At 45.5% G+C, this 24,589-nt stretch overlaps 3 protein-coding genes across 6 annotated transcripts in view; 1 reads left to right on the forward strand and 2 right to left on the reverse strand.

Annotated features, from left to right (window-relative positions):
• LOC129842212 (parvalbumin alpha) overlaps positions 1–5,278 on the forward strand; it is a 48,417-nt gene extending 43,139 nt beyond the window's left edge. For both annotated transcript variants that reach the window (XM_055910665.1, XM_055910666.1), the window contains exons 2-5: positions 3,218–3,289; positions 3,642–3,774; positions 4,278–4,387; positions 4,475–5,278. In XM_055910665.1, coding sequence (XP_055766640.1) covers positions 3,226–3,289; positions 3,642–3,774; positions 4,278–4,387; positions 4,475–4,503 — 336 coding nt within the window. In that variant the 5' untranslated portion in view covers positions 3,218–3,225 and the 3' untranslated portion in view covers positions 4,504–5,278. The remainder of the gene's footprint in view (positions 1–3,217; positions 3,290–3,641; positions 3,775–4,277; positions 4,388–4,474) is intronic.
• On the reverse strand, positions 5,274–18,042 carry LOC129842210 (brain-specific angiogenesis inhibitor 1-associated protein 2-like protein 2). Its single transcript, XM_055910661.1, has 15 exons — positions 17,768–18,042; positions 17,517–17,601; positions 16,912–16,987; positions 14,971–15,057; positions 13,205–13,266; positions 12,937–13,008; positions 12,755–12,844; positions 12,283–12,350; positions 11,862–11,925; positions 11,654–11,758; positions 10,392–10,494; positions 9,959–10,166; positions 6,298–6,363; positions 5,820–6,194; positions 5,274–5,700 (listed from the first exon to the last, which is right to left on the reverse strand). The coding sequence occupies exons 2-15, from the start codon at positions 17,568–17,570 to the stop codon at positions 5,625–5,627; spliced, it is 1,506 nt and encodes a 501-aa protein (XP_055766636.1). The 5' UTR covers positions 17,571–17,601; positions 17,768–18,042; the 3' UTR covers positions 5,274–5,624.
• A 292-nt stretch (positions 18,043–18,334) lies between these two features.
• The window catches only part of pla2g6 (phospholipase A2, group VI (cytosolic, calcium-independent)), a 31,442-nt gene continuing 25,187 nt past the window's right edge, over positions 18,335–24,589 (reverse strand). For all 3 annotated transcript variants that reach the window (XM_055910660.1, XM_055910658.1, XM_055910659.1), the window contains one exon: positions 18,335–19,705. In XM_055910660.1, the coding sequence (XP_055766635.1) occupies positions 19,558–19,705 (148 nt within the window). In that variant the 3' untranslated portion in view covers positions 18,335–19,557. The remainder of the gene's footprint in view (positions 19,706–24,589) is intronic.

A 24,589-nucleotide genomic window follows, 5' to 3' on the forward strand; every position in this document is an offset into this window, starting at 1 on the left:
TGATGCTGTTACTCTCATCTCTTTTTCTTCCCTCTCTCCTCCTGTCTTCTTCTCTCACCCTCCTCTCCAGTGTGTCCTTACATCCACTGTCCTTACTTTGTCTGCCAGACACTATTCATGGTGCTTTACATCACCACAGTCCAGAGACAGTGGGTCTGTGTATCTCTGTCTGTCCTGTTCCTCAGCCAAGGTCTCAGGGCTCAAGAGAACCTTGTAATTGACACTAAATCATCAAATCAAGTTTATTTTATATAGCCCTTCGTACATCAATTAATATCTCGAAGTGCTGTACAGAAACCCAGCCAAAAACCCCAAACAGCAAGCAATGCAGGTGTAGAAGCACGGCGGCTAGGAAAAACTCCCTAGATAGGCCAAAACCTAGGAAGAAACCTAGAAAGGAACCAGGCTATGAGGGGTGGCCAGTCCTCTTCTGGCTGTGCCGGGTGGAGATTATAACAGAACATGGCCAAGATGTTCAAATGTTCATAAATGACCAGCATGGTCAAATAATAATCAGAAGTAAATGTCAGTTGGCTTTTCATAGCCGATCATTAAGAGTATCTCTACCGCTCCTGCGGTCTCTAGAGAGTTGAAAACAGCAGGTCTGGGACAGGTAGCACGTCCGGTGGACAGGTCAGGGTTCCATAGCCGCAGGCAGAACAGTTGAAACTGGAACAGCAGCAAGGCCAGGTGGACTGGGGACAGCAAGGAGTCATCATGCCCGGTAGTCCTGACGCATGGTCCTAGGGCTCAGGTCCTCCGAGAGAGAGAAAGAAAGAGAGAAGGAGAGAATTAGAGAGAGCATACTTAAATTCACACAGGACACCGGATAAGACAGGAGAAGTACTCCAGATATAACCAACTGACCCTAGCCCCCCGACACATAAACTATTGCAGCATAAATACTGGAGGCTGAGACAGGAGGGGTCAGGAGACACTGTGTCCCCATCCGATGATACACCCGGACAGGGCCAAACAGGAAGGATATAACCCCACCCACTTTGCCAAAGCACAGCCCCCACACCACTAGAGGGGTATCTTCAACCACCAACTTACCATCCTGAGACAAGGCCGAGTATAGCCCACAAAGATCTCCACCACAGCACAAACCAAGGGGGGACGCCAACCCAGACAGGAAGATCATGTCAGTAACTCAACCCACTCAAGTGACGTACCCCTCCTAGGGACGGCATGAAAGAGCACCAGTAAGCCAGTGACTCAGCCCCTGTAATAGGGTTAGAGGCAGAGAATCCCAGTGGAGAGAGGGGAACCGGCCAGGCACAGACAGCAAGGGCGGTTCGTTGCTCCAGAGCCTTTCCGTTCACCTTCACACTCCTGGGCCAGACTACACTCAATCATATGACCTACTGAAGAGATAAGTCTTCAGTAAAGACTTAAAGGTTGAGACCGAGTCTGTGTCTCTCACATGGGTAGGCAGACCATTCCATAAAAATGGAGATCTATAGGAGAAAGCCCTGCCTCCAGCTGTTTGCTTAGAAATTCTAGGGACAATTAGGAGGCCTACGTCTTGTGACCGTAGCGTACGTGTAGGTATGTACGGCAGGACCAACTTGGAAAGATAGGTAGGAGCAAGCCCATGTAACGCTTTATAGGTTAACAGTAAAACCTTGAAATCAGTCCTTGCCTTAACATGAAGCCAGTGTAGGGAAGCTAGCACTGGAGTAATATGATCAAATTTCTTGGTTCTAGTCAGGATTCTAGCAGCCGTATTTAGCACTAACTGAAGTTTATTTAGTGCTTTATCCGGGTAGCCGGAAAGTAGAGCATTGCAGTAGTCTAACCTAGAAGTGACAAAAGCATGGATTAATTTTTCTGCATCATTTTTGGACAAAAAAAATCAGATTTTTGCAATGTTACGTAGATGGAAAAAAAGCTGTCCTTGAAACAGTCTTGATATGTTCGTCAAAAGAGAGATCGGGGTCCAGAGTAACGCCGAGGTCCTTCACAGTTTTATTTGAGACGACTTTACAACCATCAAGATTAATTTTCAGATTTAACGGAAGATCTCTTTGTTTCTTCGGACCTAGAAAAAGCATCTCTGTTTTGTCCGAGTTTAAAAGTAGAAAGTTTTCAGCCATCCACTTCCTTATCTCTGAAACACAGGCTTCTAGCGAGGGCAATTTTGGGGCTTCACCATGTTTCATTGAAATGTACAGCTGTGTGTCATCCGCATAGCAGTGAAAGTTAACATTATGTTTTCGAATGACATCCCCAAGAGGTAAAATATATAGTGAAAACAATAGTGGTCCTAAAACAGAACCTTGAGGAACACCGAAATGTACAGTTGATTTGTCAGAAGACAAACCATTCACAGAGACAAACTGATATCTTTCCGACAGATAAGATCTAAACCAGGCCAGAACTTGTCCGTGTAGACCAATTTGGGTTTCCAGTCTCTCCAAAAGAATGTGGTGATCGATGGTATCAAAGGCAGCACTAAGGTCTAGTAGCATGAGGACAGATGCAGAGCCTCGGTCTGACGCCATTAAAAGGTAATTTACCACCTTCACAAGTGCAGTCTCAGTGCTATGATGGGGTCTAAAACCAGACTGAAGCATTTCGTATACATTGTTTGTCTTCAGGAAGGCAGTGAGTTGCTGCGCAACAGCTTTTTCTAACATTTTTGAGAGGAATGGAAGATTCGATATAGGCCGATAGTTTTTTATATTTTCTGGGTCAAGGTTTGGCTTTTTCAAGAGAGGCTTTATTACTGCCACTTTTAGTGAGTTTGGTACACATCCGGTGGATAGAGAGCCGTTTATTATGTTCAACATAGGAGGGCCAAGCACAGGAAGCAGCTCTTTCAGTAGTTTAGTTGGAATAGGATCCAGTATGCAGCTTGAAGGTTTAGAGGCCATGATTATTTTCATCATTGTGTCAAGAGATATAGTACTAAAACACTTAAGTGTCTCTCTTGATCCTAGGTCCTGGTAGAGTTGTGCAGACTCAGGACAACTGAGCTTTGGAGGAATACGCAGATTTAAAGAGGATTCCGTAATTTGCTTTCTAATGATCATGATCTTTTCCTCAAAGAAGTTCATTAATTTATTACTGCTGAAGTGAAAGCCATCCTCACTTGGGGAATGCTGCTTTTTAGTTAGCTTTGCAACAGTATCAGTATCAAACACTTTGTCCTAGCGCCTCATTTATGCTATCCATATTATATATTCATAAACCTCTCTCTCTCTCCCCTCAGTTACCAAGATGGCCGCTTTGAAAGATTTTTTGAAAGCTGACGATATTCAGAAGGCCCTTGATGCAGTCAAAGGTGAGCACACGTTATCACTGATGAAAACCAAACCCTTTGAAATAATATAATATCTCTCTCTCCATTTTCTCTTCCTGTCTCCTCCCTCCCTCTCCTCCCTGTCCATGTGCTTGTGTGTGCTGACCTGTCCGGGTGTGTACCTGTGCGTTTGTGTATGTATGTATGTGTGTGTGCATACCTGTCTGTGTGTGCATGTGTGTGTGTCTGTGTGTGTGTGCTTACCTGTCCGTGTGTGTGTGCATACCTGCGCCTGTGTGTGTGTATGTGTGTGTGTGCGTACCTGTCTGTGCGTGTGTATCTGTGTGCTGACCTGTCCGTGTGTGTGTGTGCATGTGCGTACCTGTGTGTCCAGCGGAGGGTTCCTTCGACCATAAGAAGTTCTTTGCTCTGGTGGGCCTGAAGGCCATGACTCCTGACAATGTCAAGAAGGTGTTCCAGGCTATTGATGCTGACCAGAGTGGATTCATTGAGGAGGAGGAGCTCAAGTAAGAGGAAGAGAGATACACGTAGACGGACGGACACACACACACACACCTACACTACAGGCACACACACACGCACATAGACTCATACCAAAGACACACATGGACAGGTGCACACACACACATCCATCAGATGTGAATGTGTGGCTATTTTCCAATTTACAAGCTAGCATACCATTTAGAATGCATGCCCAATATAGGGTTGCAAAATTCCGGTAACTTTTCCAAAATGCCGAGGTGTTCCAGAAATCCTGATTGGAAGATCCCTGGCGTCAGGATGGAATAAGCAGTAAATCCAGGAATCGTCCAAACATGGTATCTGGAAAACCTAGAAATCGTGGGGAAAGGAAACAGGATTTTGCAGTCCTAGCTTAATAAATGTTTTCTTCACGCTAAATCTCTGACCTCAGGTTCGTACTGAAGGGTTTTGCTGAGAACAGCAGACACACACACACACGCAGCTCCTTAATCTTGACCCCTAACCTTTGAACTCTCTTCTACCTCAGGTTTGTGCTGAAGAGTTTCGCTGAGGACGGCAGAGACCTGACCGACGCCGAGACCAAAGCCTTCCTTAATGCCGCCGACAAGGACGGAGACGGAAAGATCGGCATCGACGGTGAGAGAGGTGATAGGATGATAATGGAATGAAATGCTGAGTCATTCCCAGAGGATCTTAATGTTGTCCTCCTCTTCTCTTTTCCAGAGTTTGAAGTCTTGGTCCATGAGGTGTAAAGAGCACCTCTCGTCTCCCCCTTTCTCCTCCCCTGCGAATTCATGTTTTAAACGCAATCTCCCCCTTGTAAGCCCCCCCCCCCCCCCCCCATCATCACCCAAAAAGCACAATCCAGTCCAGGGTGAAGTTTCTCCTCGACACAGATCTAGGATCACCTACCCCAATCCTAACCTTAACCATTAGTCGGGGATAAATGCCAACTGACCCAAGATCAGCGTCAAGGCTACTTCACCCTACACCGCAGGCCCAGTCTCTCTAACCGAAACAGAGACGTCCACCAGGGGGAGGTAGAGTGGGGACTACCCAACAAGCACTTCTGTATTTATTTGTATGTTTTTCTACTGTACCAACATATTGTATATATGTTCTGTTTTGATTTGAAAACCTCATGACTGTCTCATTTTAAAAGAAAACCTTTACTGTAGATATAATGTACCAGAAACCTTCCCTTTCCTCCCTAGCCGTCTATGTACCCTATGTCTCCTTACCCAAATGGCACCCTATTCCCTTTATAGTGCACTACTGACAAAAGGGAATAGGGTGCTATTTTTAATAGTGTGCCATTTTTGGGGGACTGAACCCTATACAACCTGTGTCTCTCACTCTTTATTTTTTCCACCTCACACATACTTGTACCCCCTCTCCTTTCCTCCCTCCCTCCATTCCTTCTTCTCTCGTCTGGTGATGAGATGTATAAATAAAGAGGCAGAGTGGTGAAGAGAGAGAAATGATTCAAATGAAGAAATAATAAGAAATAAAACACCTTGAGTAAAATGACTATTCATTTATTCTTATTTAATGATTTAATATAAACTAGACGGGACACTAATATACTGTAGAACAAGGAATGCACAAATGAGACGATTCATTTAGATATTTTCAAAATAAAAGTATCTATTTCACAATAAAAGCATCCTAGATCGAACAATTAGTAAACCATTGGAAAATCTATCGAAACACACAAACAATGTGACAAAGTGCTATTCTTAAATCGCATAATAGTACAAATAAATATATATTTTTACACGATTAGATGATCTACATAATTTCTCTAAAAATAGACGCAATGTCAAACTCAAGGACGTCAGCTTTTCTTGACGTCTACATCTCTGCTGATTGGTCAGTGGGTCCTGGGTGCTGATCTGTCATTGGTGGTTGTTGGTTTAAGCTTCACTGTCGCAAAGGGATTGGTTCCCCTGCAACAGATCAGGTGACATGTAAACAACTAGCACTCAACACTAATGACAAACATCACAGCAGGCACACACACACAAACACTGACACACACTGACGCACACTCACACACACCTCCTACCTGGGAAAGAGTAGGTTTTCTCCAGAAGCTCCAAGGGGTGATAATGACTCTGCTGTCCTCTCCGGGAAAGTAGGCTGGATTGGTCGAAAGTCAGCTGACCCCCTCCGGAGCACTGTTGTTGGCTGAGGGGGTGGCGGGGGCGGAGGAGGAGGGGGCGGGAGCTCGCTATAGCCCTTCAGGCTATTTGTTCTCGTCACAATCTCTGGTTCCGCCATCCTCTCAGGGAGGGGAGAGATTGGTCGGAAGTCGACGGAGGCCCTGCGAGTGGGTGTGGCAGGGGGCGCGACATCACCGTAGGCCTTTTCTGATTGGTCCATGGAGGTGTCAGAGGGATCTAATAGGTTGTTCATGCTGTGGCTCCTCAAGGAAGTGCCACTGGAGGGTCAAATGTCAGATATGATCATATTGATTCATTGAATGATTGATTGATTGATTGATTGATTGATTGATTGATTGATTGATTGATTGATTGACATACCTGGACCCCAAGAGGTTAGAGAACTCCTCAATAGAAGCAACATAAGCTGCTGGGAACCAGCCCTGGCTGTTGGAACAACAGAGAGAGAGACCAGAGGAATATTAGCAAACACAACAATGGCCTAAATACTGGAACAGGCAAGTTCATAGATAAAGTCCACTGTTTTCCCAGCCAGCCATCTACCCACATAGGAATAAATGATGGATGGATGGATGGATAAAGGAACAAGCAAACAGAAAAACAAAGGAATGAATCATAATGGGCCTTGCTGTTATCCACTGACCCTTACCATAGTCTGTTATCCACTGTCCCCTACCATAGTCTGTTATCCACTGTCCCCTGCCATAGTCTGTTATCCACTGTCCCCTACCGTAGGCTGCTCTCCACTGTCCCCTACCATAGTCTGCTATCCACTGTCCCCTACCATAGTCTGTTATCCACTGTCCCCTACCATAGTCTGTTATCCACTGTCCCCTACCATAGTCTGTTATCCACTGTCCCCTACCATAGTCTTTTGTCCACTGTCCCCTACCATAGTCTGTTATCCACTGTCCCCTACCATAGTCTTTTGTCCACTGTCCCCTACCATAGTCTGTTATCCACTGTCCCCTACCATAGTATGTTATCCACTGTCCCCTGCCATAGTCTGTTATCCACTGTCCCTTACCATAGTCTGCTATCCACTGTCCCCTACCATAGTCTGTTATCCACTGTCCCCTGCCATAGTCTGTTATCCACTGTCTCCTACCATAGTCTGTTATCCACTGTCCCCTACCATAGTCTGTTATCCACTGTCCCCTGCCATAGTCTGTTATCCACTGTCCCTTACCATAGTCTGCTATCCACTGTCCCCTACCATAGTCTGTTATCCACTGTCCCCTACCATAGTCTGTTATCCACTGTCCCCTACCATAGTCTGTTATCCACTGTCCCTTACCATAGTCTGCTATCCACTGTCCCCTACCATAGTCTGTTATCCACTGTCCCCTACCATAGTCTGTTATCCACTGTCCCCTACCGTAGGCTGTTATCCACTGTCCCTTACCATAGTCTGCTATCCACTGTCCCCTACCATAGTCTGTTATCCACTGTCCCCTGCCATAGTCTGTTATCCACTGTCCCCTACCATAGTCTGTTATCCACTGTCCCCTACCATAGTCTGCTAACCACTGTCCCCTACCATAGTCTGTTATCCACTGTCCCTTACCATAGTCTGTTATCCACTGTCCCTTACCATAGTCTGTTATCCACTGTCCCCTACCATAGTCTGTTATCCACTGTCCCCTACCATAGTCTGTTATCCACTGTCCCCTACCATAGTCTGTTATCCACTGTCCCCTACCATAGTCTGTTATCCACTGTCCCCTACCATAGTCTGTTATCCACTGTCCCTTACCATAGTCTGTTATCCACTGTCCCCTACCATAGTCTGTTATCCACTGTCCCCTACCATAGTCTGTTATCCACTGTCCCCTACCATAGTCTGCTATCCACTGTCCCCTACCATAGTCTGCTATCCACTGTCCCCTACCATAGTCTGTTATCCACTGTCCCCTACCATAGTCTGTTATCCACTGTCCCCTACCATAGTCTGTTATCCACTGTCCCCTACCATAGTCTGTTATCCACTGTCCCCTACCATAGTCTATTATCCACTGTCCCCTACCATAGTCTGTTATCCACTGTCCCCTACCATAGTATGTTATCCACTGTCCCCTACCATAGTCTGTTATCTACTGTCCCCTACCATAGTCTGTTATATACTGACCCGACCATAGTCTGTTATCCACTGTCCCCTACCATAGTCTGTTATCCACTGTCCCCTACCATAGTCTGTTATCTACTGTCCCCTACCATAGTCTGTTATCCACTGTCCCCTACCATAGTCTGTTATCCACTGTCCCCTACCATAGTCTGTTATCCACTGTCCCCTACCATAGTATGTTATCCACTGTCCCCTACCATAGTCTGTTATCCACTGTCCCCTACCATAGTCTGTTATCCACTGTCCCCTACCATAGTCTGTTATCCACTGTCCCCTACCATAGTCTGCAAACCACTGTCCCCTACCATAGTCTGTTATCCACTGTCCCCTGCCATAGTCTGTTATCCACTGTCCCTTACCATAGTCTGCTATCCACTGTCCCCTACCATAGTCTGTTATCCACTGTCCCCTACCATAGTCTGTTATCTACTGTCCCCTACCATAGTCTGTTATCCACTGTCCCCTACCATAGTCTGTTATCCACTGTCCCCTACCATAGTCTGTTATCTACTGTCCCCTACCATAGTCTGTTATCCACTGTCCCCTACCATAGTCTGTTATCCACTGTCCCCTACCATAGTCTGTTATCCACTGTCCCTTACCATAGTCTGTTATCCATTGTCCCCTACCATAGTCTGCTATCCACTGTCCCCTACCATAGTCTGTTATCCACTGTCCCCTACCATAGTCTGTTATCCACTGTCCCCTACCATAGTCTGTTATCCACTGTCCCCTACCATAGTCTGTTATCCACTGTCCCTTACCATAGTCTGTTATCTACTGTCCCCTACCATAGTCGGTTATCCACTGTCCCCTACCATAGTCTGCTAACCACTGGCCCCTACCATAGTCTGTTATCTACTGTCCCTTACCATAGTCTGTTATCTACTGTCCCCTACCATAGTCGGTTATCCACTGTCCCCTACCATAGTCTGTTATCCACTGTCCCCTACCATAGTCTGCTATCCACTGTCCTCTACCATAGTCTGTTATCCACTGTCCCCTGCCATAGTCTGTTATCCACTGTCCCTTACCATAGTCTGTTATCCACTGTCCCCTACCATAGTCTGTTATCCACTGTCCCTTACCATAGTCTGTTATCCACTGTCCCCTACCATAGTCTGTTATCCACTGTCCCCTACCATAGTCTGTTATCCACTGTCTCCTACCATAGTCTGTTATCTACTGTCCCTTACCATAGTCTGTTATCCACTGTCCCTTACCATAGTCTGTTATCCACTGTCCCCTACCATAGTCTGTTATCCACTGTCCCCTACCATAGTCTGTTATCCACTGTCTCCTACCATAGTCTGTTATCTACTGTCCCCTACCATAGTCTGTTATCCACTGTCCCCTACCATAGTCTGTTATCTACTGTCCCCTACCATAGTCTGTTATCTACTGACCCGACCATAGTCTGTTATCCACTGTCCCCTACCATAGTCTGTTATCCACTGTCCCCTACCATAGTCTGTTATCTACTGTCCCCTACCATAGTCTGTTATCCACTGTCCCCTACCATAGTCTGTTATCTACTGTCCCCTACCATAGTCTGTTATCTACTGACCCGACCATAGTCTGTTATCCACTGTCCCCTACCATAGTCTGTTATCCACTGTCCCCTACCATAGTCTGTTATCTACTGTCCCCTACCATAGTCTGTTATCCACTGTCCCCTACCATAGTCTGTTATCTACTGTCCCCTACCATAGTCTGTTATCCACTGTCCCCTACCATAGTCTGCTATCCACTGTCCCCTACCATAGTCTGTTATCCACTGTCCCCTACCATAGTCTGTTATCCACTGTCCCCTACCATAGTCTGCTATCCACTGTCCCCTACCATAGTCTGCTATCCACTGTCCCCTACCATAGCCTGCTATCCACTGTCCCCTACCGTAGGCTGCTATCCGTTCTTCCATACAGCCACCCATTCCTCGGCTCCTGGACCAACACGGTAACCATCTCTCCCCGGGTGAAGGGTAGGAGTTTGGGGTTGGAGGAGGGCGGGTGGGACACCAGGGCTCTCATGGTCCTACCCCCACCCAGACCCAGAGACTCACCCACTGAGGAGGAGCGGGATCGGCTGTGGAGGGGGGACGGGGCTGGGGAGGAAGGGGGTAGAGAGGATGATGGGGAAGAAATATGGACGGAGAAGGAGAAGAGAGACGGATGGAGAAAAGTGTATCCAATGAAAAATCCCCACGGTATCAACCAAAACATTTCCCTGCTATGCACTAAATGAATACAATAACACCACACATGTGAGTAGTGTAGCTGATTGACTAAATATAACCCTGTTCTTTGGGGGTGCAGTGTAGTCATCCCACCTCTAGAGGGCACTCTCCCCAGGGCCTGCTGTTCTCTCCTGGCCCAAGACATGTCTCTGTCCTCATCTACTGTCTGCAGCAGAGAGTTCACTGAGCCACACAGCTGAGGAGAGAGGAAGACGGGGGAAGGTTGATTGGTTGGGTGGAATACTTGTCTCTAACCTGTTCTTCCTGGTCAGGGTGGGTGGGGCTACGGGGTCTCTAACCTGTTCTTCCTGGTCAGGGTGGGTGGGGCTACGGGGTCTCTAACCTGTTCTTCCTGGTCAGGGTTGGTGGGGCTACGGGGTCTCTAACCTGTTCCTCCTGGTCAGGGTGGGTGGGGCTACGGGGTCTCTAACCTGTTCTTCCTGGTCAGGGTGGGTGAGGCTACGGAGTCTCTAACCTGTTCCTCCTGGTCAGGGTGGGTGGGGCTACGGGGTCTCTAACCTGTTCCTCCTGGTCAGGGTGGGTGGGGCTACGGGGTCTCTAACCTGTTCCTCCTGGTCAGGGTGGGTGAGGCTACGGGGTCTCTAACCTGTTCTTCCTGGTCAGGGTGGGTGGGGCTAGGGGGTCTCTAACCTGTTCCTCCTGGTCTGGGTGGGTGGGGCTACGGGGTCTCTAACCTGTTCTCCCTGGTCAGGGTGGGTGGGGCTACAGGGTCTCTAACCTGTTCTTCCTGGTCAGGGTGGGTGGGGCTATGGGGTCTCTAACCTGTTCTTCCTGGTCAGGGTGGGTGGGGCTACGGGGTCTCTAACCTGTTCCTCCTGGTCAGGGTGGGTGGGGCTACGCGGTCTCTAACCTGTTCTCCCTGGTCAGGGTGGGTGGGGCTACGGGATCTCTAACCTGTTCCTCCTGGTCAGGGTGGGTGGGGCTACAGGGTCTCTAACCTGTTCTTCCTGGTCAGGGTGGGTGGGGCTATGGGGTCTCTAACCTGTTCTTCCTGGTCAGGGTGGGTGGGGCTACGGGGTCTCTAACCTGTTCCTCCTGGTCAGGGTGGGTGGGGCTACGCGGTCTCTAACCTGTTCCTCCTGGTCAGGGTGGGTGGGGCTACGGGGTCTCTAACCTGTTCTTCCTGGTCAGGTTGGGTGGGGCTATGGGGTCTCTAACCTGTTCTTCCTGGTCAGGGTGGGTGGGGCTACGGGGTCTCTAACCTGTTCTTCCTGGTCAGGGTGGGTGGGGCTACGGGGTCTCTAACCTGTTCTTCCTGGTCAGGGTGGGTGGGGCTACGGGGTCTCTAACCTGTTCTTCCTGGTCAGGGTGGGTGGGGCTATGGGGTCTCTAACCTGTTCTTCCTGGTCAGGGTGGGTGGGGCTACGGGGTCTGGAGCCTCGTGTCTCGTTCACTTTCTCCTTCCATCCATCAGTCTTCTGCTGTAGGGAAGCCCCTGTCTGGGGGAGAGGATGGGGACATTTCAGAACACTACCTGTGTGTGTGGGTTTGTAAAGGTTTCTGACGTCCCCGTTTTTGACATAAACATGTGTGTGTGTGTACCTTGTTGATGAGGAAGAGCAGTGACTGTGTCAGTCCGCAGTGTTTCTCTGCCAGGAAGCGATACCTAATAATAACAACCGTCATCATATTCATCAGCATAATAATAGTTCTAATAGAATTGTGTTGGTAATGTATTACTAATGGTCCTAATAGTAATTGTGTTAGTAATGTATTACTAATGGTCCTAATAGTAATTGTGTTAGTAATGTATTACTAATGGTCCTAATAGTAATTGTGTTAGTAATGTATTACTAATGGTCCTAATAGTAATTGTGTTAGTAATGTATTACTAATGGTCCTAATAGTAATTGTGTTAGTAATGTATTACTAATGGTCCTAATAGTAATTGTGTTAGTAATGTATTACTAATGGTCCTAATAGTTATTGTGTTGGTAATGTATTACTAATGGTAAAGACTGACCTCCTCTCCTCCTCCTTCATAATGTCATGTTGACTCTGTCTCAGGTACTGCATGTACTCACTGTGCTCCTAGAGAACACACACACACCACACACACACACAGACACACACCATTACTGTGTGGTATGTGGTTGTGTTGGACAGTGTCTGATTTAACTGTAAGGAGGGTGTGTGTGTGTGTGTGTGTGTGTGTGTGTGTGTGTGTGTGTGTGTGTGTGTGTGTGTGTGTGTGCGTGCGTGCGTGCGTGCGTGCGTGCGTGCGTGTGTGTGGTGTGTGTCTTTATTATTTTATGTTTCAACTAGGCAAGTCAGTTAAGAACAAATTCTTATTTACAATGACGGCCTGCCAAAAGACAAAATATCTCCTGTGGGAGCGGGGGCTGGGATTAAACATTAAATATAGGACGATACATCAGGCAAAGCAGCCACAAGTGTCAGTAAGAGTGTCCATGATGTTGTGTGTGTGTGCGTACCAGTGAGTCTCTGAAGGCTCCTCTTCTCAGCTGTCTCTCCAGAGCTTCTGCCTGGTTCCTCACCTCCAGCTCATACACCCTGCGACTGCCCTGTGGAAGAGATACAAGAGTGTGTGTTAGTAAAAGTACACACACACGTACATACACGCAGAAACACACACACACTCTTGCCAGATACTCACGTCAATGTACTCTTCATCCAACTTGACATTCTTCTCCATGGCCTGTAAAACTTCTACCTGGAACCATCGAAACTGAAGAGGAAGAATTACAACGTTACACCCTGATGGGGAAGAAAAACAAATGTTACACTCTATGGCAGTGTCCACACACAGGCTGTGGATGGAAACAGTGGCATGGACATATTGTAAATAAACATAGATAAATAGGTGGTATAAAGACACTAAATAGTATCAGGAACATATAGACATAGATAAAACAGATACTGACCACTCCCTCCATCTCAGCTGTGAGTCTTCTCTGCGTATCAGATAGCTGTACCAGGACATCTCCTGTAGATCACACATACACACATTAGTATCACCAATTAGAAATGATGATAGCATCTCAAAGGGAATGAATGGGGCCGTGCGTCAGAGCTAGCAACCTAGCCTTATTAGCAGTGACATTAGCATCTCATGGGGAACGAATGGGGCCGTGCGTCAGAGATAGGCGAGCATGACAGTGTAGCTACAGCAGGTCAGCCAAGTGAGAAGGTCAGCGCAGCAGTGTGACCATGAAGAGAGGATCAGGTAGCTGCTTTGAATTATAGATGACAGTCTTTCAGCCGCACTCAATTCATTAGCTCAAATGGCTTACTTACTGTGTGTGTGTGTGTGTGTGTGTGTGTGTGTGTGTGTGTGTGTGTGTGTGTGTGTGTGTGTGTGTGTGTGTGTGTGTGTGTGTGTGTGTGTGTGTGTGTGTGTGTGTGTGTGTGTGTGTGTGTGTGTGATCATTCCATCCTTACCTCTCAGTAAACTCTGTTCTTATTGCTATTTATTGCCATTTATTGGCACCATAGGAGCTAGACTGTCCTTCCAAAAAAACAGCATGCCAAGCTCAGTTTGAATCAACCTCTAGACCTCTCTCATCTCACCCAGTATCGTAAAACACACCGCCTGCCACAACAACCTCAAAGTTACTCAAAGACGCTAAGGAAGTTAACTTCTTTGGGACTGGGGGGCAGTATTGAGTAGCTTGGATGAATAAGGTGCCCAGAGTAAACTGCCTTCTACTCAGTCCCAGTTGCTAATATATGCATATTATTTGCCTATCAAATATACAGTGTCTATGGGGTCATATTGCACTTCCTAAGGCTTCCACTAGATGTCAACAGTCTTTAGAACCTTGTTTGATGCTTCTACTGTGAAGGAGGGGGGAATGGGAGCTGAATGAGTCAGAGGTCTGCCAGAGTGGCATGAGAGCGACCTGTGTTCCATTGCATTTCTACAGACAAAGGAATTCTCCGGTTGGAACATTATTGAAGATTTATGATAAAAACATCCTAAAGATTGATTCTATACTTAGTTTGACATGTTTCTACAAACTGTAATATGACGTTTCGTCTGAACTTTCGCCTGGACCTGCCCACGCATCGTGAGTTTGGATTTGTGTACTAAACGCGCAAACAAAAAGGAGGTATTTGCACATAAATTATGGACTTTATCGAACAAATCAAACATTTATTGTGGAACTGGGATTCCTGGGAGTGCATTCTGATGAAGATCATCAAAGGTAAGTGAATATATATAATGCTACTTCTGACTTTGTTGAATCCACAACATGGCGGATATCTGTATGGCTCGTTTTGTTGTCTGGGCGCTGTACTCAGATTATTGCATGCTGTGCTTTTTTGAAATGTGACACAGCGGTTGCAATAAAGGTACTCAGCAAAATGACGTTGTCACGAGCAGCACCCCAGATATTGAGATGAGCGATACGCAAGACTTCGCTCTCACAGTCGCGCACAGTATCTGCGAATGTGCACAGGTTTGCATCACACTGTTCACAGAGTGGTAGCCAGGGCACCAAAACAGCGGAGAAGTTGATCCTCGTGCATCAACGCTCTTAGTTGTTACAGAAATTGACCCACTGTGCTATTGACTTTCTGCATCTACGTCATATCGCTGAGTCTACCTTTAAAATAGCCCCAGTCTGTGTTTGGCCCATTATAGCTGGTTCTATGGTACAGTAGACAGATATACACACACACTTACCAAGTGAGCGAGAGGAGAGTGTGTGAAGGGCCTGTTCTCCCATCTTCGCTACAGCACTAAAGTATGCCTCACTGGTAACAGCCAAGGCTGCAGCGCACACGCACGCGCACGCGCACACACACACACACACACACACACACACACACCTGTTAGCATTATAGCTAGTAACTCACAAGCCCGATAATGACACAAACCAAACCTTGTAATCATATCTTAACTGTCCCAACCAATTGACCCAATAAGTAAAACACCTGTGGTGATGGACTCCTGATACAGGTAAGACTGGGTCCATAAATAGCCCAATGGTTAGGTAACATCCATAGAGGTGGAACGAGAACTCTGGATGGATAGAAACCGTTTTAGCATGGACATGGCCAATGAAGGCTTCCACCATTTTAAAGTCACAGAAGCCATCATGGCACAGATACAAAGATGAGCCCTCTTTCTACCTCTATGGGATACAGGCCTGTCTTTACCATGTTGCATCTACCTGCTATCTTCTACCTCTATGGGCAACAGGCCTGTCTTTACCATGTTACATCTACCTGCTATCTTCTACCTCTATGGGCAACAGGCCTGTCTTTACCATGTTACATATACCTGCTATCTTCTACCTCTATGGGCAACAGGCCTGTCTTTACCATGTTACATCTACCTGCTATATTTTACCTCTATGGGATACAGGCCTGTCTTTACCATTTTACATCTACCTGCTATATTCTACCTCTATGGGCAACAGGCCTGTCTTTACCATGTTACATCTACCTGCTATATTTTACCTCTATGGGATACAGGCCTGTCTTTACCATTTTACATCTACCTGCTATATTCTACCTCTATGGGATACAGGCCTGTCTTTACCATTTTACATCTACCTGCTATATTCTACCTCTATGGGATACAGGCCTGTCTTTACCATGTTACATCTACCTGCTATATTCTACCTCTATGGGCAACAGGCCTGTCTTTACCATGTTACATCTACCTGCTATATTCTACCTCTATGGGCAACAGGCCTGTCTTTACCATGTTACATATACCTGCTATCTTCTACCTCTATGGGATACAGGCCTGTCTTTACCATGTTACATCTACCTGCTATATTCTACCTCTATGGGATACAGGCCTGTCTTTACCATATTACATATACCTGCTATCTTCTACCTCTATGGGATACAGGCCTGTCTTTACCATGTTACATCTACCTGCTATCTTCTACCTCTATGGGCAACAGGCCTGTCTTTACCATGTTACATCTACCTGCTATCTTCTACCTCTATGGGATACAGGCCTGTCTTTACCATGTTACATATACCTGCTATCTTCTACCTCTATGGGCAACAGGCCTGTCTTTACCATGTTACATCTACCTGCTATATTCTACCTCTATGGGATACAGGCCTGTCTTTACCATGTTACATCTACCTGCTATCTTCTACCTCTATGGGCAACAGGCCTGTCTTTACCATGTTACATATACCTGCTATCTTCTACCTCTATGGGCAACAGGCCTGTCTTTACCATGTTACATCTACCTGCTATCTTCTACCTCTATGGGCAACAGGCCTGTCTTTACCATGTTACATCTACCTGCTATATTCTACCTCTATGGGCAACAGGCCTGTCTTTACCATGTTACATCTACCTGCTATCTTCTACCTCTATGGGCAACAGGCCTGTCTTTACCATGTTACATCTACCTGCTATCTTCTACCTCTATGGGCAACAGGCCTGTCTTTACCATGTTACAACTGCCTGCTAACTAGCTGACCTGTGATAGATGCCTTGTACTGTTTATATCAGTCAGAGGAAGGATGCTGACATCAATGATGTTAGCCCAACTAGGTCTGGGGAACTGTCAGAGGGATGACCCCCACACACAATGACACAAATGCATACTTATGTATTAACTTTCACACACACTCACTCATACACACACACCTTGGAAAGCCTTGACATAGCTGTTTCCTAATGTAACTAGCGTCTGTAGACCTGGATTGAACTGTTCCATCAGGTTCTATGGAAGAGAACACAGAACAATCAAACATTGAATATTGGCCAAAACTAAATGCTATGCCTTGTGTTTAGTAGGGCCTACAAGTGGTTGTATATTTAAGCAATAAGGTCCGAAGGGGCGTGGTATATGGCCAATATACCACGGCTAAGGGCTGTTCTTTGCTCAACGCAATGTGGAGTGCCTGGATACAGCCCTTAGCCGTGGTATATTGGGCACATATTACAAACCCCCTGAGGTGCCTTACTGCTATTATAAACTGGTTACCAAAGTAATTAGAGCAGTACAAATAAAAGTTGTCATATCCGTGGTATATGGACTGATATACAACGGCTGTCAGCCAATCAGAATTCAGTGCTTGATCCACCCAGTTAAATGTTTTTCGAAAAGTTTTTGTACACCCCCCAACACACCCTTATTTAGAGTATTATTGGAGTGTGAAAGATGGGGATAGATTACTGCCAATACTCTATTTACAACATTTCAATAATCTAACCCCATAGTATTAGCCTACCATAAAATATATACTTACCGTGTAAACAGACAATGTAGACCTATGTAACTGATCACTGTTCGCCCCCGACATAGTAACCGCTTCGATTTCCACAGGACAAAAACTGTATAACAACAATTAGGAAAAATAAATGAATAAACTATCTTTAAACTCCAGAGTACTAGTTGAAAGTTTCAAGAAATAAAACAAATACAGTTGGTAGTAGGCTAGCTAAGTACTAATCAGCGTATTCCGTTACGGGCTTCTTTTCTTTTGATAGTGAAAGTCACCTTGGCTAGTAACCCACTCCTCGTTCTGCCTTGTTGTTCCCTTGTTCTTTCTGCCACGAATAACAACCTGTTGTGATCGTGATAGCTCCTTTCTCTCGCTCCCTCTTTCTCTCACTCGTTAATCAGCCTCTTCATCCCTGCATCATATGCCAATTGTACAGAGGGAAGAAGAGAAAGAGACACCGATACGGCCGGGTCAGCTGAATTATAGATGGATGGAGCAGGGTGGAAACAGCACCTGTTCCAACTGGGTGGGACGTAGGTCGCTAGGCTCACACTCGGGGCACTACATGTAGTATTAGGAGCACTACATGTAGTATTAGATTAAGGTAATAATAAAAATACACTTGTAGGACACGTTTCCTGTGCATAAGGTAAAGACGAAACTAAAAACTATACATCAAAATGTAGAAAAACATCACAGGACCTGTAGGTTTAGCAGCCGAGATAGATACCTTTTATTTTACAGCCCTGTGTTTACCAAGTTGTTACTTAGAAATGACGTGTTAAAATGGTCCTTAACTAATTCATTGCATAGTAATTACACAATAAAAATAAATTATTCAGTTCCATAGGTTACTATTTTATTCATATATCCACTTCATCATCAATAATAAAGCCAATACACAACCGTACATAGGATATTAATACAAACAAGTGGTGAAGTTCTGTTAAAAACTGAAAGTCAGTCTGAATACCATCCTATTCACTAGGTAGACATACTTTTGGCCAGGGCGCCATATCAGACACAGACAAATAGTGCAGATAGATAGTATCACAACCCATTGAGATCGTTTATTCAAGTAATGTGGTATTTATACAGTCCGTCCAGTTGAAATAATTATGATTCGAGAGGTTAAGACAGCAAGAAGGCAGATATGATAGGACAAAGGTAGTTACAAGAGATAGATCCGGGTCGTATTCATTAGTGCACACCGTAGCAAATCATAGCAGAACATGTTGCAACGAAAACAAGAGTTTCTTATTGAACAGGTTCAGAATGGCCGCCAGCCCTTCCGTTAAGGCATCATCAACTTGAATGGGGATGTCGGTTGGAGGGATTATGGGTGTAGTATGGTGTAATAATGACGCAAAACAGTGATTCACATCATTTACGTGGCTGCATTTGTTTTATTGGATGTAAATCTGATTATTTGAAGGATTTGGATTAGCTCAATAAATAAATACGTCAGGATATGTCAAGAAGAGGTCAATTGTACAAACTGTAATCCTCTGTTTCTTATCTTTTCCCAGTCTTAATGTTTCTGAATTTATTTCTATATAATTTGTCAGTCTCAGTACTGTTGTGCAAAGCTGATTCTTCCTTTCCCCAGGTTTTAGACTTTGACTTCATTCGTCTGTGAGGAAGAATGAAACCCTCAGACAGACATTCAGTCTCCAGTACAGATTCAAAGAGAATAAACGTCCCTCTCTCTTCTTTTATCTCCCTCTCTCTCTCTGTGTGTCTATCTACCTCTTCCCCTCTCTGTGTGTCTCTCTCTACCTCTCTGACAAACCATCAGGTGATGGACATTTGCTCTGAGCTTTTTCAAGTACATTTTTCATCTACACAATGATTACACCCCAATAGAAAATTAGTTTTTACTGAACAAATTGGTAGGTCACTCCCTGTTTCGTTCCATTTGCTTCTGTTGACGAAACGTTTTGCCACAGAATCGGCGTAATGAACAAACCCCTGTTGTGCCAGTAGTAGTATGATGTCCCTCTGTTCATAGCGGTACATCTGGGATTCCCATAGCATGCTCCCATCCCTGCCTCTGCCTCTCCTCTCAGTAGCCGTTGAGTAGTTGCTGTGCCAGGAGTTGGATGTTCTCCCTCTGTTCGTAGAGGTACATCTGGGTCTCCCACAGCATGTCCACCAGCACAGCGTCACTCACCTCATCCAGCATCACCTCCTGGGAGAGCTGGGGGCTCAGTCTGGGGGGGATGGGTAGGAGAGAGCAGGCTAGTTCAACAAGAGCACATACACCATAGTGTCACACAGAATGTTTTTAACCTGTTACACCTGTGGGAATTGGCCTTTATGGAATAAAGAATAAGTATGAAATGCATAACCCCTGTAGCAATTGAAAGGGAACCGTTTGGAGATAATGGGGAAATGATTAGACTGAAGGTGAGTACAACAGTTCACCTGACAAGACTGAATCTAAACACTTCACTTTATGTGCATTTTATATTTACTGTTCTTTTTGCTGCATTTGTTGACAACGAAAACCTAAAACACTCTGGATACTTTCAGTAACATGATAAGAATATTCCTGGAAAACATGGGGTAGGTGCAACATAAGATTTTATTTTATTTTTTACAAGGGTTTCAGTGAGGACTAACTGGAGTCTCCAAGTGGCCACACGTCTCCAGAGTGTGAACAGTTTCAACTAGAAGGTGTTTGGAGCTCCCCTAGCTGTGCCGTTGAGGAACTTGATCAAAGACACTTGTAGTTGATTTGTTTGGAACACAAACCTGCAATTACTGTTGATGTTCACACAATCAAAAACAGTCCATTATAAAAATTAATTTGGGTCAGGTTGTTCCATTGGCAACATGACTAGTTAAGTTATAAAATAGGATCTTACAGTGTCAGGCTTTCACAAGGCAAACAGATAGTAATTTAGGTGCCCATAGAAAGGAGTCCGGAGTGCATTTAGATGCGTGTGCCGCGCCATATTCCCTTCACAATAAACAAACACAGGCTGATTGTGATCAGGACATCCCAGGGTATGACGCCATGTCATCTTGTAACTGAACAACAAACAAACACAGGCTGATTGTGTTCAGGACATCCCAGGGTATGACGCCATGTCATCTTGTAACTGAACAACAAACAAACAAAGGCTGATTGTGATCAGGACATCCCAGGGTATGACGCCATGTCATCTTGTAACTGAACAACAAACAAACACAGGCTGATTGTGATCAGGACATCCCAGGGTATGACGCCATGTCATCTTGTAACTGAACAACAAACAAACACAGGCTGATTGTGATCAGGACATCCCAGGGTATGACGCCATGTCATCTTGTAACTGAACAACAAACAAACACAGGCTGATTGTGTTCAGGACATCCCAGGGTATGACGCCATGTCATCTTGTAACTGAACAATAAACAAACACAGGCTGATTGTGTTCAGGACATCCCAGGGTCTGACGCCATGTCATCTTGTAACTGAACAACAAACCGTGATCATCGCTGACACTGTATACGACATGAGTTTCACTGATTTGGAGACGAAGTGCACATTTACACCCACAGGTGTCTGCCTGCTTGTATGACATCATTTATTAGAATCCTCAAGGGCTCCATCTTTCAAAATACGTCCAGTCATCTTCATTTACAGCGTTTCCCCTCACCAAGACAAAACGTTTGCAAAAGTTGCCTAACTAGCGGGAGGGACGGGGTAGCTTGTCGCTGCGCGTGGTGCTGAAGTTTAGAACACCTGTCAGTCAAACCCCACAGAGCTGTGAAGCAGACCCTGACCTCTGACCTCATGTATATCACGTCACTGTACAGCCACTAAGTTCCAGTTTAGGTGCTTATTAGAGCCCAAATCTACCATTTTCAACCCGTTTCTGGGTACGAGTGCAAAGGGTTAATACTTTCCATTTCCAATGTACAACAGAGACATACACTATACATACACTGAGTGGACAAAAAAGTAGGAACACCTTCCTAATATTGAGTTGCACCCCCTTTTGCCCTCAGAAGAGCCTCAATTCGTCGGGGCATGGACTCTACAAGGTGTCGAAAGCATTCCACAGGGATGCACAGGCCCATGTTGACTCCAATGCTTCCCACAGTTGTGTCAAGTTGGCTGGATGTCCTTTTGGTGGTGGACCATTCTTGATACACACGGGAAACTGTTGAGCATGAAAAACCCAGCAGCGTTGTAGTTCTTGACACACTCAAAGCAGTGCGCCTGGCATCTAATACTGTAACCCGTTCAAAGGCACTTAAATCGTTTGTCTTGCCCGTTCACCATCTGTATGGCACACATACACAACAACCCATGTCTCAATGCCTAAAAGTCCTTCGGTAACGTGTCTCCTCCCCTTCATCTACACTGATTGAAGTGGATTTAACAAGTGACATCAATAAGGGATCATAGCTTTCACCTGAATTCACCTGGTCAGTCTACGTCATGGAAAGAGCAGTTGTTCTTAATGTTTTGTCCACTCCATGTACAGTGGGGAGAACAAGTATTTGATACACTGCCGATTTTGCAGGTTTTCCTACTTACAAAGCATGTAGAGGTCTGTAATTTTTATCATAGGTACACTTCAACTGTGAGAGACGGAATCTAAAACAAAAATCCAGAAAATCTCATTGTATGATTTTTAAGTAATTAATTTGCATTTTATTGCATGACATAAGTATTTGATACATCAGAAAAGCAGAGCTTAATATTTGGTACAGAAACCTTTGTTTGCAATTAAAGAGATCATACGTTTCCTGTAGTTCTTGACCAGGTTTGCACACACTGCGGCAGGGATTTTTGCCCACTCCTCCATACAGACCTTCTCCAGATCCTTCAGGTTTCGGGGCTGTCGCTGGGCAATACGGACTTTCAGCTCCCTCCAAAGATTTTCTATTGGGTTCAGGTCTGGAGACTGGCTAGGCCATTCCAGAACCTTGAGATGCTTCTTACGGAGCCACTCCTTAGTTGCCCTGGCTGTGTGTTTCGGGTCGTTGTCATGCTGGAAGACTCAGCCACGACCCATCTTCAATGCTCTTACTGAGGGAAGGAGGTTGTTGGCCAAGATCTCGCGATACATGGCCCCATCCATCTTCCCTCAATACGGTGCAGTCGTCCTGTCCCCTTTGCAGAAAAGCATCCCCAAAGAATGTTTCCACCTCCATGCTTCACGGTTGGGATGGTGTTCTTGGGGTTGTACTCATCCTTCTTCTTCCTCCAAACATGGCGAGTGGAGTTTAGACCAAAAAGCTCTATTTTTGTCTCATCAGACCACATGACCTTCTCCCATTCCTCCTCTGGATCATCCAGATGGTCATTGGCAAACTTTAGACAGGCCTGGACATGCGCTGGCTTGAGCAGGGGGACCTTGCCTGCGCTGCAGGATTTTAATCCATGACGGCGTAGTGTGTTACTAATGGTTTTCTTTGAGACTGTGGTCCCAGCTCTCTTCAGGTCATTGACCAGGTCCTGCCGTGTAGTTCTGGGCTGATCCCTCACCTTCCTCATGATCATTGATGCCCCACGAGGTGAGATCTTGCATGGAGCCCCAGACCGAGGGTGATTGACCGTCATCTTGAACTTCTTCCATTTTCTAATAATTGCGCCAACAGTTGTTGCCTTCTCACCAAGCTGCTTGCCTATTGTCCTGTAGCCCATCCCAGCCTTGTGCAGGTCTACAATTGTATCCCTGATGTCCTTACACAGCTCTCTGGTCTTGGCCATTGTGGAGAGGTTGGAGTCTGTTTGATTGAGTGTGTGGACAGGTGTCTTTTATACAGGTAACGAGTTCAAACAGGTGCAGTTAATACAGGTAATGAGTGGAGAACAGGAGGGCTTCTTAAAGAAAAACTAACAGGTCTGTGAGAGCCGGAATTCTTCCTGGTTGGTAGGTGATCAAATGCTTATGTCATGCAATAAAATGCACATTAATTACTTAAAAATCATACAATGTGATTTTCTGGATTTTTGTTTTAGATTCCGTCTCTCACAGTTGAAGTGTACCTATGATAAAAATTACAGACCTCTACAAGCTTTGTAAGTAGGAAAACCTGCAAAATCGGCAGTGTATCAAATACTTGTTCTCCCCACTGTATATGAGTGGGATTCAAAGTGCCATATGACCACTAGTATCAGTATGATGAGGTTAGTGTCAGACTGACCTGTGGTAGACAGTATCAGTATGATGAGGTTAGTGTCAGACTGACCTGTGGTAGACAGTATGATGAGGTTAGTGTCAGACTGACCTGTGGTAGACAGTATCAGTATGATGAGGTTAGTGTCAGACTGACCTGTGGTAGACAGTATCAGTATGATGAGGTTAGTGTCAGACTGACCTGTGGTAGACAGTATTACGAGGTTAGTGTCAGGCTGACCTGTGGTAGACAGTATTACGAGGTTAGTGTCAGGCTGACCTGTGGTAGACAGTATGATGAGGTTAGTGTCAGACTGACCTGTGGTAGACAGTATCAGTATGATGAGGTTAGTGTCAGACTGACCTGTGGTAGACAGTATCAGTATGACGAGGTTAGTGTCAGACTGACCTGTGGTAGACAGTATCAGTATGACGAGGTTAGTGTCAGACTGACCTGTGGTAGACAGTATCAGTATGACGAGGTTAGTGTCAGGCTGACCTGTGGTAGACAGTATCAGTATGACGAGGTTAGTATCAGACTGACCTGTGGTACACAGTATCAGTATGACGAGGTTAGTGTCAGACTGACCTGTGGTAGACAGTATGATGAGGTTAGTGTCAGACTGACCTGTGGTAGACAGTATGATGAGGTTAGTGTCAGACTGACCTGTGGTAGACAGTATCAGTATGACGAGGTTAGTGTCAGACTGACCTGTGGTAGACAGTATGATGAGGTTAGTGTCAGACTGACCTGTGGTAGACAGCATGATGAGGTTAGTGTCAGACTGACCTGTGGTAGACAGTATCAGTATGACGAGGTTAGTGTCAGACTGACCTGTGGTAGACAGTATGATGAGGTTAGTGTCAGACTGACCTGTGGTAGACAGTATGATGAGGTTAGTGTCAGGCTGACCTGTGGTAGACAGTATCAGTATGATGAGGTTAGTGTCAGGCTGACCTGTGGTAGACAGTATC

The sequence above is a fragment of the Salvelinus fontinalis genome, unplaced genomic scaffold, assembly GCF_029448725.1.
Source record: "Salvelinus fontinalis isolate EN_2023a unplaced genomic scaffold, ASM2944872v1 scaffold_0023, whole genome shotgun sequence".
In the NCBI taxonomy this organism is placed as follows: Eukaryota; Metazoa; Chordata; class Actinopteri; order Salmoniformes; family Salmonidae; genus Salvelinus; species Salvelinus fontinalis.